Raw genomic sequence first — 17,041 nt, forward strand, 5'->3', positions numbered from 1 at the left:
TTTTAGGGGAATTTTTTTTTTTCAAATAGCAATTACTTCGTGCTTGAACACCTAATAATAATGAGACCTTTTTGACAGTTATAGCGCCACCTATGGTCCGATCTCCATGAAACTTTGCATGCTTCTTCACCATGTTATGACACATATTCTCATCAATTTTTGTGAAGTTTTGACTTTTCGTTTAGGATTTATAGACTTTTGACTGTATTTTGCCCCGCCCCTTTTCTAGATGACCCTGTAACAGCCACCCAAATGCAAAATTTCTACTTTTTTTCAATAATTATTGATTTAGAGAGTCCAGAGAATAGGCCTAGACTGGTTTGCTTCCGATCGGGCGAAAAACCAGGGACTAGTTTGCAAAAGTAGGTTTTGGACAAAATTCGACATAGCGGAAAGTTTTTCTTGCCTAAATCGAAATTGGAGATATACATTTTGTCCGTCTTGAGCCAAGGATCACAGTGGTGTAAAAAGTTTGAGGCTAGACCAAAGGTCGAGGAGTTATGAGCAATTTAGTATTTTTGGTTGCTGTAGCGCCACCTATGGGCCAATCGGGGTCATACTCTGATAGGTTCTCCCCAAACGTGTGGCCTACCATCTGGCCGAGTTTCAAGTCTCTGGGCCTTACGGTTTGGGCTGCACGATACGTTTTAGGGGAATTTTTATTTTTCAAATAGCAATTACAATAGGTTTTCAGCACTTCGTGCTTGAACACCTAATAAAAATGGCTGATAGTCCGGGCAGTAGGTTATGGGTAATGAAGTCCGAGATGAAAATGGTAATGAACAGAGGAGTGCCCTCTGTTGGCTCTCAAGGGCACTCCAGCACAAAACCATAACAAAAACACTACAATAAATAATTCAAATGTACACTAAGCAATCTCTCCACATTAAGTTAATTTTAATGTTTGTCTATCAGTGTATAAAATCATTAATGATAAACAATAATTTATACAAAAAATCCTTGGTTCTTGAGTACTGGGAAAAAGCAACAGGCTACAGAAAAGCAAAAATAAAGGTTTATTCCAAGGAATGATTTTTGATGCAGCTTCTGGTCCCACTTTATATTATATTCACTCAATATGGTTAATAGTTGGATTTATCTTTAATAGATTGGGAAAAAACAATGTGTAATATTTATTAAATGTTGACATGCCTATTTACTTAAAAGAATGAATAACTTAAGACTAACTTGTTCTTCTACTGTATCTATAAAATACTATAGGGCCTACTTAAAATACTGCTACTTTAAATAAGGAGGTGATGATTTAGGCTAATGTTATAATTTAAATAAAATAAAGAGAAATTCTGAAATGGTCCTTATTTGTGTCAAGAATCAACTAAAAAGATAAAGCCATTCACAAAACATTACTTTGAAAACTAATGACAAGTAAAATTGTGGAACATGTCAGGGATTTAAAGGTGCAATGTGTAAAAATTTTGAGTATCTATTAACAGAAATGCAATATGACATCCACAACTGTGTTCAGTGGTGTATAAAGAACTTACTTAATAAACCGTAATGTTTTTATTATCTTAGAATGAGGCATTTATATCTACATAGGCGCGGGAATCCCCTTCTATGGAGGTCGACATATTGTGACGTCATGTTTCTACCGTAGCCGACAGTGAACAAAGTTGGGTATGCTATGTGGGGAGAAATGTGCTGGTTACGTTCGTGAGACAATCAACTAATTACTATTATTATATTACGTATTAAGACCCTTGATCCTCACTGTAGTATGGCTTTGTAAACGTTATTCATGATGTGGTTTATAATGGACTGTGGTACAGAAACTTGGTTTACTCTGGCTATTCTCTGCCGTCTCAGACGACGATGTTTGTCCCGTTTGAGACACGGTAGCTTCTTCGAAAGGGAGGGGTGAGCAGTGGGCTGAGCCCTTAGTGTAAATTCGCAACCGAACCGCTAGATGTCGCTAAAAGTCACACACTGCACCTTTAACATGAATTTGTGGATGTACAACATTGAAACAAAAATCATTAGTCTAATCATGGATATATAACTTAAGCTCTGGAAGTGTCCCTGTATATTGCATGAAATAATGTTCTGTAATAGGTTTAATTCTTTGTAATGCACTTGAAGGAAATCTTGTGTCCACATTATTATTAACTTATATTTTGACATGGTTTATGAGGACAGGTTCTGCAGGGAAAACTGTAAAGCAGTGGCATGGAAAGGTACAAAAAAGGAGCATTTGTAAGTGGTCCCAGTGAGAGGAAACTGTGTCCTGGGGACTGAAGGGTGGTGGAAGTCACATTCTCGTCTTTCCTAGATCAGCATGAATGGGCAGCTAAGGAGTGGGGGTTGGTTGGTGGGACCGATGGATTAGGATTGTGTAGGCTGTTTGGGAACAAAGGCTCACATGTGCACTCAGCACGGTGTGATCACTTGTAGCAACCACAATTCATAAAGTCAGTGATCCTAAAGCTTTCATGACTTTTTGCCCTTTTCTCATGTAGTTAGCCTAGCCACAAGGAGGCTAGACAACATAAACAAGTTTAAAAAAGGCTAATTAATCAATTTCAACGAGACATTTGCAGTAAAAAAAACATTGTCCTTGTTGTGTATTTAAAAAAAATTTTTTTTTAAAAAAGACTCTTGAGCAAAGACATTTTAAACGAAAATTATTTAGAAACAGAATTGTCTTGCGGTTATTAACGGTGAAGAGCCTAGATGGCGCTGTTGTGCAGATATAGTGTTAGTGGAGTCGCTCAATTTAGCTGCGTGCTCTACAGTGTTGGGAAGTTTGACTCGTTTCCGCGAATCATTTAGTTCGAACAGTTCATTTAAAAAAAGGTTCAGTGAGTCTTTACGTCATCACGTGGTCCCCAACATATCCAGTAGAGCCACATGTAGGCTACTTTTGATGTTTGAGTCATCAACCTTGAATTAAAACAATAGCATTTTTACTACTGGCTATTAATTTGTTTCTCTCCTCTGCAAAAAAGCTATTCATTATACCAACTCTGTTTCATGAAATACCTGCATCATTTAGTAGGCCTTAGCATTTATGTTATGCGGCACATTAGTCAAATCTTTCGTTCATTCTAAATGCTCTCAATATCAGCTCACGATGCTGCAATGATTCAGTGAGTTGTTGATTCATGACCCGTTCTTGACAGTAGATTTTTCTTGTTGATTCTTTTTATACATTTATCCATAAATATAAGTGTTTGAAGACAAAACCTTATTTTTCTATATTTTACAAATATTTGTATTAAAAATGTTTTGTAACTATTTTCAATTATTGAATTATAAGAAGGGAAACAGGCCTGCCAATTGCTGGGCTGATAAGATACTTAAATGTAGGCCTGTTCGTTTTTGTTCACTTGCACATGTTTTCCTTTTCACGGTTGTATTGATTTGCCTTGATTTTTTTTAATTATTTGATTAGCAGCACGCATGAGTAGAATTATGTATTTATCATGGTCAATAATAAAGAACCCCTCGGACCACTCAGTCCGGTACGTGAACAGATAATTTTTGTGTACTGGTTCAAATGATTCATAGGAAAGATCCGACTCAAAAGAATGATTATGTTCACGACTCGGCCATTGCTGTTCTCCAACTCTAAACCCGCCGCAGGAATGAGCAACGCTCGCCGAGCAGCGGATACACGGCCGTTCTAAACAAATAGCCTGTTTTAATCTTTCCTGCGGACGTTTATGCAAATTCGCATGACTGACAAGTAGATATCACATGCTAACGTGGGTCGTCAGTTCACGAACCTTAACATGTAACAGAATACTCGCTAGTCCCGGCTTGTGAAGCAGGAGTGAAGAGCAATCAATCACCGGACACCTCCACCGTTATTCGTGTTTGTACAGTACAGTGAGCGCTGCTGAGGCAGGGGAACCGCTGCTCTAATGCTTCCTTGACCACACCGACTCAGCGCTGCTATTTTAACGCGGTATCTTGTTTTCGACCAAACATCAGATCAGGTTTTATAGCGGGACAAGATGTTGCAAGTGTTGATTTGCGGCGTTGTGGTCTTCCCCGGTCTCTTCTTCACTTTTAGAAAAGTGCTTCCGTCCATTTTCAAGCAGTGGACAGATGCCGACGTCGTGCTGGTCAGCGAGAGGTGAGTTTGGTGACAGTTAAGCAGTTCGGTAAGGCCAGACAGCTCGTGTATTATCATTGGCTGGTTTACTGCTGTTTAGTAGTAGCTAAAACGAATCGCACTGTCAGTTTGAAAGGTCGGGTTTGCACATTTCACTATAATAGTCACATAAAAAGGCTAACTTGATGGAAACGATCATACCAGCTGCTAAAATGCAGATGCAGTGTTTGCATCTTGACCTATAGCAGGGGCTTCATAGACTCAGGGACCCCCAAACAGGCTCACAGCCAACCAAGGGACCTCGGTTTTCAATATCTATCCAGGACCTGAAAAGATCCCATGGGCACCTGGTTAAAAACCATATACCACTTCGAGTGGTCGAGTGATGGATTTATATGTTGAGGCTTGCGTGTTTAAGGGATCAATTATGTTTATAATCAGACTATGTTGTGCTCATGTTATCCTATGATATGTTCAGCTGATCTCTCGACCTTAATCACTACCTTATCAATTTAGCCATGGATAGTCCATGGAGAATGAGCATGAATTGACCAACTTCCAGAAATGCACAGACCTCTTCTATATTTCCAGATTTCCATGCAAACATGCCTGGGTGAAATAGGTCTTCAATGATCTGATCTGTACCTGAAGGCAGATCGCTACAAACACATCTTGGTTATAAACCCAGTACACACAGTCAACTTTAACCACTAGTGTAAGACTCAACATCTGAAACTAGCCTCTATTTAAAAATTGTAAATGTGGGGAACCTTTATCTGTGGTCGCCCATGTATGCATTCAATTTGCAGATAAGCAGTTTCAGATCAGTTCTGGGTGGGTTCAGCATAAATTGTCATGGACAGTAGTTTTGTGCTCTTGTTAGCTTATAAAATAGTCAAGTCACATTTATTTATATAGCGCTTTTTACAATACAGATTGTTTTAAAGCAGCTTTACAGATACAACAGGAAAATAATGCAAAAACGTTTGTTTCCAGAAGAAAAAAGCGTCACAGTCCAGCTTAAGTAAGTTTAGTGATGTTTCATTTTTGTTTTTAATAAAAAGTTATTAATTTAGTTAATTTATATATAGCAGCTCTGGAGTAAACCGTGATGTCATCGTCTAGCTCAGTTCAGTTCTTGTATAATAGTGTCAATTTTTGAAGAGAAAATGAAATGTTAAATTTAATGTCCCCAACTAAGCAAGCCAAGCCAATGGCAACAAAGATGGAAAAAGACGACAGTGGCAAAGAACCAAAACTCCATCAGGTGGCAGAATGGAGAAAAAAACCTTGGGAGAACCCAGGCTCAGTCGGGGGGCCAGTTCTCCTTTGGCCAATGAACGAACAGTGTATAATTATGATTCAGGCAGCATTATAGGTCAGAAGTCAGATTGGTTTGGAACAATCAGAATATTATCCAGAACCATCTGGTGAAGATCAGAGTCATCACACTGGGATGGAGACGGGTTTGTTGAGGATCAGTGCTGATGGCTGTCGTGTCGATGACGCCTTCGATGGGAGTCTAGTTGACACAATCTCTGCTGAAACTTCAGGGATGCATTGTGGTCGTGTCTAGGTGCAGGTCCTCCATCTGGTCTGGATACGGCCCGGATCCGGCTGACTACCTCATGCGTTGTGGTCATGTCTAGGCGCAAGTCCTCCATCTGGTCTGGATACGGCCTGGATCCAGCTGCTTACAGTAAACCTCAGAATAAGCATAAAGACTAACATCAGCGTAGATGCCATTCTTCTCAATGATGTAACGAGTACATCGGGTGTTATAAGAAGTGTTCCCGGTTCTGGCTGACCTAATTTATGCAGCCTAATAATCATTTAACTGATTTGAATAATATGAATGTATAATTTTCTATGTATATGCCAGGTTGAAGAGATGTGTTTTTAGTCTAAATTTAAACTGACAGAGTGTGTCTACTTCCCGGACAATGTTAGGAAGACTGTTCCCGTGTTTAGGTGCTAAATAGGAAAAGGATCTACCGCCAGCAGTCGATTTTGATATTCTAGGTATTATCAACTGGCCAGAGTTTTGAGATCGCAATAGACGTGTAGGAATATAATGTGTCAAGAGCTCGCTCAAGTACTGGGGAGCTAAACTATTTAGTGCATTTTGTACTAAACATTTTTGTACTATTTTGTAGGTAATCAGCAATATTTTAAATTTTATACAATGTTTATTTCATTTTATTTATTTTTCAAGCACAAATAAACGCAACAAAAGTTGACCACTGTGCTGTACAAAGAAAATAAAAAACACAGTAATAAAAAAAATATACATCACTAAATTTAAGTTAAAAGAGACCAAAATTTATAATGAATGGATTGCAAGGGTAAAAAGATAAGACTGTAACTTCGATTTAAATTCATGTACGGACAATGCAGACCTCACAGATAAAGGAAGACTATTCCATATCCTAGGACCGGCCACTGAAAACGCACGGTCACCTCGCAACTTGAATCTTGTTCTTGGATATGACAGTGTAATACTGTCTGAGGATCGCAATCATCTTACTGACTTATTCACTTTTAAAAGATCTGACAAATAGGAAGGTGCCAGACCATTTAAAGACTTAAAACAAACAACACAATTTTGAGTTCAACTCTATAACACACTGGCAACCAATTAAGAGACACTAGTATCGGAGTAATGTGTTCTCGTTTACGAGCCCCAGTTAAAAAACTGGCTGCCGCATTTTGGGCCATCTGAAGCCGTGACGTGGAGGATAGGGTGTAATCCAATATACAGTGAATTACAGTAGTCCAAGCGAGATAAAACAAAAGAAAGTTTAATAGGGAGCCAATGCGGTGTTGAAAGAACCGAGCTAATATGGTCATACTTCCTGGTTCTAGTAAGAACTCTAGCTGCTGCGTTTTGGACCAGCTGTGGTTTATTATTACGCGTGCAGGTCAACCAACCATACAAGCATTACAATAATCTAGCCTTGAGGTCATGAACGCATGAACTAACTGTTCCGCATTTTTCATTGAAAGCATATGTCGTAATTTAGATATATTTTTAAGATGGAAGAATGTGTTTCACAGATGATAGAAACGTGGCGTTCAAATGAAAGATTGGTATCAAAGAGCACACCCAGGTTCCTAACCGACAACGAAGACTTGACAGAGCAGCTATCAATTGTTAGACAGTATTCTAGGTTAGTATGTGCGGAGGTTTTTGGTCCAATCGTTAGAACTTGAACTTGTGATCGATAAGACATTTCTTCATTTACTGCTACAAACGGTCAGATAAGTATGATTTAAACCATGCTAATGCAATTCCACTAATGTCATAATGCCACTAAATGTAATTTTCGTGTCTGTTTAAAAGAATGTTGAATTGCCAAAAATGCATCTACTAAATATAAAATAAAGCAAGAGAGTGCGCTCAGCTTTGGGATATTTGGGCTTCATCATTTTATTGCAGGATTTTACATCTATTTGGTTTATTTTTTAATTTTAGTAATGGCCATAATCCCAGCAAATGCCTATGTTTGCTTTATATGTCTTTGCTTTTTATGAGCCATCCACAATTTTGCCTTTTTTGTGTTTTATAAAGTTCTATCAGTGTTTGTGTGTTCTGACTGGAGGTCAGTTACTATTATGGCTAAACGGCAATATTTTGTTTGAATTTTCTTTGACCTTTTTTATTGAGTTCCTGTTGTGCTAGATCAGGGTTGCCTAATCCTGTTCCTGGATATCTACCTTCCTGCAAAGTTCAGCTCCAGCCCTGATCAAACAGAACTGAACCAGCTAATTAAGATCTTCAGGGTCACTTGATAATTACAGGCAGGTGTGTTGGATCTGAACACAGGTAGGTAGTACTCCAGGAACTGGATTGGGCACCCCTGTGATAGATTCTTCCAATCCAATCAATTAAATCAAACACCAAAAATGATGCTGTATCAGCATAAGAATATTCTTAGTAAGGACTGGGTACCTTAATGATACTTTTTTTCGATACCAATTTTATGAAATCCGTTTTAACAAGATTACATTACATATTACCTAAAAAAACCCTGGCTTTATTTTTTCAGTTTGTTGACTTATTTTACAGACTCAAAGACTCACGCTCAAGGGCACGCATGAAGCTTGCCGCAAAGCACTGGCAAAAGTAGCCTAATGATTATGAATGTGTCTGGAAAAAATAGCAAGGAGACATTTCAATTGTTTGTTTATTAAACTAGTGTTATCTGAGTCAGTGTTGGCTGCAAAGATGAAGTTGATGTTGCTGACTTGTCATCTCTGCAGTATAGAGAACATGCGTGTGCCTATAGAGAGAAATGCACCTTTAATTTGGATTACATAATCAGAGAGTATTTGTTTCTGATTCAAATTGGTTCATTTAAAAGTAGACATTTCAAGCTTTCGATATGCCTATTTTTCATGTCTGTGAGGCAAGTAGCCTATACGCTGAGTTTCGGTTAATTTATGTGACGCGCTATTGGGGTCGGAACACTTACACAGTACAGCCTCGTGCGTGAGCCACGTCTCTGGGAGTAACCGGCGTAAACTAGTGTTTTTCCTTAATGCCTCGCCACAGCCAATCATGCATGCACACTGACATTGACGAGATTAAACCCTTAGGTATCAAAATTTGGGCAACAAACGACAAGACATTTTTTGATAGTCGATGGTATTGAGGCAATTCGGTTGGTGCCTAAAAAGGATTGATGCACAGCCCTATTCTAGTAACGAAAGGGTCCAGTTCTCTGGGCTTTCACATCGGGTAGTTATACTCAGTTATAGGAAGTAGCAACCAGGGCGGTCCCCCGAGAACTAGACTAAATTTCCCCTAGGACAGTTTCCGCCAGAAACTCTGAAGTGACATGGCTGACAGTGACGTCATTTAAGTGCGGAATTCAGCAACTGGAGGATGCAAGACGCCGTGATCAGAGCTGTTTTTGTTGTGTGTCGTATCATCGGTTTCGTGATAACGGAGATAGAATGTAGATGTATAAGCAGTGTTGTGCTAGTTACTAAGATATAGTAACTAGTTACAGTTACTAGTTTCTTCATTCAAAAAGTAACTCAATTACTTTGTTGATTACTTACACCAAAAAGTAATGCATTACTGTTAAAAGTAACTTTTTAGTTACTTAAAAAAAAACATTCTTTAATGTTCCCATTAATCTTCTTTTATGCGTTATGGTCTACACAAACACAAAACTGACTTAAACATAAAGTAATTTCAAACACTATTTTATTTAAGTCAGACCAGAACAAACTGAATATATCACAAGGATTTCTGAGGTGACTTGCTATGCTGACTCGCGATCTTCGCAGTAGACACGCCAGAGAGAAATGCACATTTCAAACGGATTACATTAGGAGAGAGCAGTCTGTAGTCTGTTTTCTTTCGTTTTGAATTGTCCTGTTTAAAAGTAGACATGTCTGTGAGGCAAGTAGGGTACCTTATACGCCGAGTTTCGGTTCATTTATGAGACGAGCTCCAGTTCACGCGCTGGCGCCTCCGTTTCGTGATTATCTATCGTCTGCTATATTTACTTCTTATTTATTAAATCCAGGCAATTGGTTGATGAAACATTGATTAAAATTAAGATACAGTTAATACAAAACGAAATTCACTTTAAAGAAAGGTTTTGTGCTTTCTGTTTGATGTCTCTGTGAAAGTTTTAAAGCATATTTTAGTGCTGCTTTCAGAGCGCACACGTACGGAGAACAGTCACGTCCGTAACATTGTTTCTTCTTCATAAATGCGAACACTAAAAATAAAATAAAATAAATATTTTGTTCTGTGGAGACAGAGCCAACCCTTCTTCATCCGGTGGGTAGTATTACTTCGGTTTGCGCAGTGTAATTCTCAGAATTACTAAACAATATTTTAGGCCTATAAATTCAGCCCGTATAAATGTGCATTTTCTAAGCTTAGAAAATGGACAAAATTCATTTGATTCTAATCATTATGTAACATTATTGTGAAATGTATTTCTTTATAGGCTATTTGCTATTAGTATAGTAAATCCTTATGTTTTTATCCAACTAGGCTATGTGTGGGCCTTATGTAAAATACGGGACAAATCGCTTCCCTTATTGATTTGATACGGGACGCATCATTTTACTTGTAAATACGGGACAATTCCGTATTTTAAGGGACTGGTGACAAGCAACCCTACCACCAATCCTACAATGCGTCGCTGCTGCAAACAGGTTAGGCTGTAGGCTACACTTCAGGCAAAATTAATTAATTTAAAAAAGTAACGGAGTTAATTTATTTAAAAAGTAATGCGTTACAGTATGAGTTAATGTCAAAAGTAACTGCGTTACAGTAATGCGTTACTAGTAACGCGTTACTGCACAACACTGTGTATAAGTTATGCGATTGAAAGAGCAAAAAGAAGGGCTAAGATATGAAGTCTCCTATGACAACTAGCAGTGCTACATATCGAGGCTGTGAAAAAAACACAACACCGCATATAAAGGCCATTAGCTTTCTGATAAGCTTTTCTGTTTTCCATGTTCGTGGAATATGTATATATAAACTGTGTTTACACTGCTTTTTTTAAAAATGGCGGGTACCGGTGTTTCATTAGGCATGCATTCGTCCAATTAATGTACACTTATGCCACTGTTGTATTGTGCTGGGTTAGACCCTATTCTGAAGTATGAGCTAATTTAGCATAACTAAAATCATGAACCTGCCAAAAAATGGGTAGTTCCGCCAATAGTGATGGGACTATGAAAATGTTCCTCCGGTGCGAAAGCCCCTTTAATTCAGAATTGGTTCTTTACGTTCCTTCCCTTTCAAGAAAACCAACACTCAGCTGTTTGGCTGTTGGCTGTTGGCTGTTTTTATATTCGGTATATTTTTTCAGACAGTTTTAGGAAGCCAAGATAAAAACGCTATAGGAAAATCAATAACTAATCAATAACAAAAAACAACTGCTGCATCCCTGAAGTGAGTTTGCTATCTGCCCTTGTGTATCACAAAAGATACTAGATTGCATAAAATTAAGTTTTGGCCCAAACTCTTGTAAGGAGTGACATGTCTCTTGAGATGTTGTCATCTGAGGGATAGTGCTCAGGAACACGACAGACTGTGTAACTAACACAAGATAGATATACGGACATATAGATTGATAGTTGGGTAGCTGATCTTTGATCTTGGTAGGTGGTAGTTAGACGATGTGCTGTTAGCCTCTGGACTCAGTGAATAGGATGGACGTTGTTAGAGGAGTGTTAGATGAAGTGATGCAGACTCTGGACTTTTACACAAAGTGTTGATACAATCAGTTCTCTGTGTGTACATGTTAGAATGAGGCAATCAGTCTGAATCACTCTAAAGCCAGGCTCAAACTACAGGAGTTTCAGACCTATTTATGCCCGATTTACCCCTCCCGATATTCGAAGAAAAAATCGCGTCTAGGGCATCGATCGGTTCAGATTTTTGGCCCAGATTATCTGGTAATTTGAGGCATTTCCAGTTCAAATCTTAAACCTCCTGATCTGCTCTCGAACACATTTGGGCTGCCCAGACAATATCAAACATATTAATATTTTAAATCGAAATGATTAAGACTATGATAACGTCAGTAATTTCACAATAGCCAGTGAGAGACAAGTCTACAAGGAGATGGAAGTGACGGAACTTCTGTAATCGTGACTGCAAAAACAAAAAAAGCAGCTGTACGGGCCTGGTGACCAAAGGAGATGGAGGAACGGCTGGTCAAAATGTTGCAAAAACACGGGTGTTTTTTCTCGCTACAAAGAATAAGTATTGATACACCAAGTTGTAGACAAAATAGTAGACAGTACTATTAATAGTAGACAGTAGACAAAATAGACAGTATCTATTTTGTTTACATCTTCCCCGTAAGATCATATGAGGTGTTAAATCTTGTAGTGTGTGATTCGCCACAATTTTCAAATCTTGTAGTCTGTGCATTGAGATCTGAAAGAAGAAAATCTATAAAGATTCTACTTATGTGCGTGATGCAACCAGATTTCACTATCGGTTAAGATTTAAAAACTGCTGCATGATAAAAACTCCTGCAAAATTTATAAAAAAAAATTTAGAACTTGTAATATAATAATGGGATTTTCGATATGCGATACAATAATGCTTTAAGTGTGTAAAATCAATTCTAATTATATTTAAATATATTTAAAAACTGAAAATGATACAACATATCGTCCCCTTGGAATTATAAGGTTCTATCTGCGTTCTGAGCAGTTTTGAGATATTGAGCTTCAAAGTTTTTGCATTACATATAGGAAAATTTATATGGGGAACAAGTTTCTTTCAAACATGAAAATAACAGGGACCCTAAATGTATTCTAAATGTACAATATCAAAATCCTCTCAAATTTGTAAATGGGTTTTTTTGGAATGGGTCAAACGCAGATAGAACCTTCTAATTCTAAAAAAACACTTTTCGCTTAGAATTATAAGGTTCTATCTGCCAAAACATTATTTGAACATTAAATATAAAATTAATGTTGTAACAATGTCTCAACATGTGTTAGAAAGTAAAATTGTATCCTTTCTATGACATTTATTTCATATTTTTTAGCACTTCCATGTATTTAGGACATTTCAAATTAAGCAAGGTAGGTCTAAATATTTTGTCCAGTGCAGAATCTTAATTTTCGTTACCAATTTGGTGGGTAATTAAACACATTATTGCAGAAATTGTTACTTTAATCTTTCTTTTGTTTAGACAGAAAGCAGCTACTGTAATACATCTGAGCAGGACTTTATTCCAGCTAAAGTGGGCCAGGTGAAATGGCTTTCTCTCTAGACATCAGTATGGCTGAAATAACATGCTAACGTTTATTGTTGTAATTAAGACCCCATCAATGAAATTGTTAACTATTTGACCTTTAAGGCTTAAAATTGTAAAAATTAAGACATTTTAAGACTTTAAAAACTACAAGAAAATCGACATGCTTCGGCAAATTAATTAATAAAGTTAAATAATCATTGAAAAATGATTCACTGACTATATGACCACAAAAAATGTCAGACTATTTTTTTAATCACACACACACACACACACACACACACACACACACACACACACACACACACACACACACACACACACACACACACACACACACACACACACACACACACACACACACACACACACACAGTCACACACTTTCATACACAAACTCTCTCTCACTCACACACACACAGTCACACACTTTCATACACACACACACACACACACACACACACACACACACACACACACACACACACACACACACACACACACACACACACACACACACACACACACACACACACACACACACACACACACTCGCACACACACACACACACACACTCACACTCACACTCACACACACACTCACACTCACACACACACTCACACACACACTTTCACACACTCGCGCACACACACACACTTGTATGTTAAATGTTTTTTTTTTAAATATTCAATTTACTCACTGCATATTTGTATAATTCAGATAATAATAACTATAATAATAATAGTTATTAATAATAACCTCATTCATAATTATTAATAATAACCAATACACTATAAAGAAAATGGCCAAATTGAAGCCACTTCATAACACTACACAATTTAGTGAATATTTAATTTACTGTAAATGTATAGCATTCTGCCTTTATGGGGTTTCTTTTTGTCTTCAAGGAAAAAGCCGGCGACATGACATATAAAGTTGATTCTGATTGGTCCTCTTCTGTGCATTCGAAGTGCTGATTGGCTCACGCAGATAGAACCTTATAGAGCCAAGTTAGAGTTCGATTTTGTAGATAGAACCTTTTTGTTTTTTCAATAAAAAGTCCCACAATGTACACAACTTAAAAAAAACACATCACATAATGTAAATAAGTTGTCACAGAATAAGAATATGTGAATAACTCAATTTTGACAAAAATGTCAGATAGAACCTTATAATTCCAAGGGGACGATATATATATATATATATATATATATATATATATATATATATATATATATATATATATATATATTCAGATCTGTAATATTTTTTTCATGTTTTTAAAAAAAGTCTCATGCATTTATTTGATCAACAAGACACAAAAAAATCTGTAATAATGTTACATTTTCTGACAATTTAAAATAACTGTTTTTTATTTGAATATACTTTAAAATATAATTTATTCCTGTGATGCAAAGCTGAATTTTCAGTATCATTACTCCAGTCTTCAGTGTCACATGATCCTTCAGAAATCATTCTAATATGCTAATTTGATGCTAAAAAAAATTATTATTATTATCAATGTTGAAAACAGTTGTGAACAATTTTTTTTTCAGGATTCTCATTCTTTGATGAATTGAAAGTTCTATTTCATTTATTTGAAATATAATCTTTTATAACATTATAAATGTTTTTACTGTAACTTTTATCAATTTAATGCATCCTTGCCAAATAAAAGTATATATTTCATTTGCTTCTCTCTCCAAACTTTTGAACAGCAGTATATAATGTTACAAAAGCCTCTTATTTCAGATAAGTGTTGTTCTTTTGAACTTTCTATTCATCAAAGAATCCAGATTTTTTTATTTATTACATAACTGTTTTCAACTTTGATAATAATAATAATAATAATAATAATAATAAATGTTTGAGCAGCAAATCAGCATATTAGAATGATTTCTGAAGGAATATGTGAGACTGAAGACTGGATTAATGATGCTGAAAATTCAGCTTTGCCACCACAGTAATAAATGACATTTTAAAATAGGCTATATTAATATAGAAAACAGTTATTTTAAATTAAAAATAATAATAATATTGTGAAATATTATTACAATCAAATTAAATGCAGCCTTGGTGAGCATTAGAGACTTATTTTAAAAACATTAAAAATTGTTACGATCCCAACATTTTAAACGGCAGTGTGTGTATATATATCACATTCTGGGAAAAGAAAGCATCACTACAACTTATGAAAGTGAACAGCAGTGTTTTAGCATTACATAAAAAGTAATGTCACAAACCTGACAATGTCATTTTAAAATCAATGTAAAAAAAAAATCTGTTTAAATAACAACAAATCTTTGCTCAACTTGGTAATCTATAGTTATATTAACCTGAAAACTTAACATCAAGAAGAACATTCAGGTAAACAAAAACACCAGAAACTAGGGGTGGACGATTAGTTATTTTAGTTTATATTTGTTATTAAAAATAAGATCAAAGAGGCAAATTACAAACAATAGGACAAATACAATAAAATAAACCGTTATTTAAGTTTTTCCAGTAGGCCTACATTAGTTCTATTTATCAGTACAATTCTAGTTACCGTATTTTCCGGACTATAAGTCGCACTTTTTTTCATACCTTGGCTGGTCCTGCGACTTATATATCAAAATTACCAAGATTTACTCGTCACAGGATCGCTGACGGCCCCAGATTATTATTTGCGAGTTTTTGATGTATTTGTGGTATGACGTGAACGCATAATTTGCCGAAATTGGGGGTGACATTACCGTCTACAGCCACGAGAGAGCGCTCTATGCGCTCTAGACTACAGCTCCACACTACACTTCAGTGATGTGGAATAAGATCGCGGGAGCTTGGTGAAATTGCTTTACCGATAACTGTTGGACTCGCTGTCTTGTTATGTTATGTTATTTTATTTTATCCTATTCAGCCTCTCAGGTATGTTCTTTATGCTATTGTGTAGCTAACTTTTGATGTGTTACGTTAACAACATACCGGACACATATTCAGCCTGTTGTTCTTTGTGCTATTGTGTGTAGCTGAATAACTTAAATGCCTTCTGTTTTAATGAATTAAAGTCTGTTTAAATAACTTTTTCTTGGTCTTGGATTTTGTTAAATAAATTTCTAAATAAATGCGACTTATAGTCCAGTGCGACTTATATATGTTTTTTTCCTCGTCATGACGCATTTTTGGGCTGATGCGACTTATACTCCGGAGCGACTTATAGTCCGGAAAATACGGTAGAAACAAAACAGAAACTGAATAATCAATGTAAAAATAAAACACTGCATAATCTTTTTCACATTAATTAAATATACAGTAGTCAACATTTGAAGTGGATCAAAACCTTTCATCAAAGTTATTCATGAATTAGGGATGCACCAATACCACTTTTTTCAGACCAAGTACACAAGTACTTACATTTGGGTACTTGCCGAAACCAAGTACTGATGTGAGTACTTAATAATACCATACAATTCTTCTAACAATGTTACAGTCAGAAAGTGTAAAACATCTGATGAAAATAAAACAAAGTAAATATACAACTTGTATAATCAAATTGCTTGTGCTAAAGGAGCTATTACTCACCCCTCCTTGACAACAACGACACACTGCAGGTATACTGTTTTAGGCTGCTGTCACTTTAAGACCTAATGCACGGATCCTATTGACATCCAATTTCTTTGCCAACTGTTTACGTTCACTTAAGACATACACAACTGTTTACATGAATACTCGCCAAGACAGGCATTCTGACATAACTATGTGTGTATTTGATCGTTTGAGTGCAATAAGCCATGAAAGAGAACTGAATTCAAGATCGCACACTGTCCAAGAGGCAGCTTTCTGTGCGCGCACTATGGGTGTATACAGGGGTGTGAAGTAACGAATTACAAATACTCACGTTACTGTAATTAAGTAGTTTTTTTCAGAAATTGTACTTTTTTGAGTAGTTTAAAATTTTTGTAATTTTACTTTTACTTGAGTACATTTTAAGTGATGTATCGGTACTTTTTCTCCGCTATTTTCCTTCTGTTTGTGGTCGTTACTCGTTACATGCTTGTTTTAAATGTATTTTATTTTTATCCATCAACGTGATTGTATTGAGTAAGCGGTCTCGTGACTGTCATCAAATCAAATTAAGCATAGACAACTTTAACCGCCTATTCCTGCTGTTACTCGTGACTGCTGTGGAAGTGCATTCTTCACGCATCAATCCTCTAATAAGGTACA

General features: G+C 36.4%; 1 protein-coding gene across 1 annotated transcript in view; it reads left to right on the plus strand.

Moving 5' to 3' along the window:
* Nucleotides 1–3,552: 3,552 nt before the first annotated feature.
* The window catches only part of tlcd3a (TLC domain containing 3A), a 43,066-nt gene continuing 29,577 nt past the window's right edge, over nt 3,553–17,041 (plus strand). Inside the window, exon 1 of the mRNA XM_077231925.1 lies at nt 3,553–4,099. Within this exon, the coding sequence (XP_077088040.1) occupies nt 3,978–4,099 (122 nt within the window). The 5' untranslated portion in view covers nt 3,553–3,977. The remainder of the gene's footprint in view (nt 4,100–17,041) is intronic.

The sequence above is a fragment of the Siphateles boraxobius genome, unplaced genomic scaffold, assembly GCF_051911475.1.
Source record: "Siphateles boraxobius isolate OS27281-9 unplaced genomic scaffold, OSU_SipBor_1 16, whole genome shotgun sequence".
Classification (NCBI taxonomy): domain Eukaryota; kingdom Metazoa; phylum Chordata; class Actinopteri; order Cypriniformes; family Leuciscidae; genus Siphateles; species Siphateles boraxobius.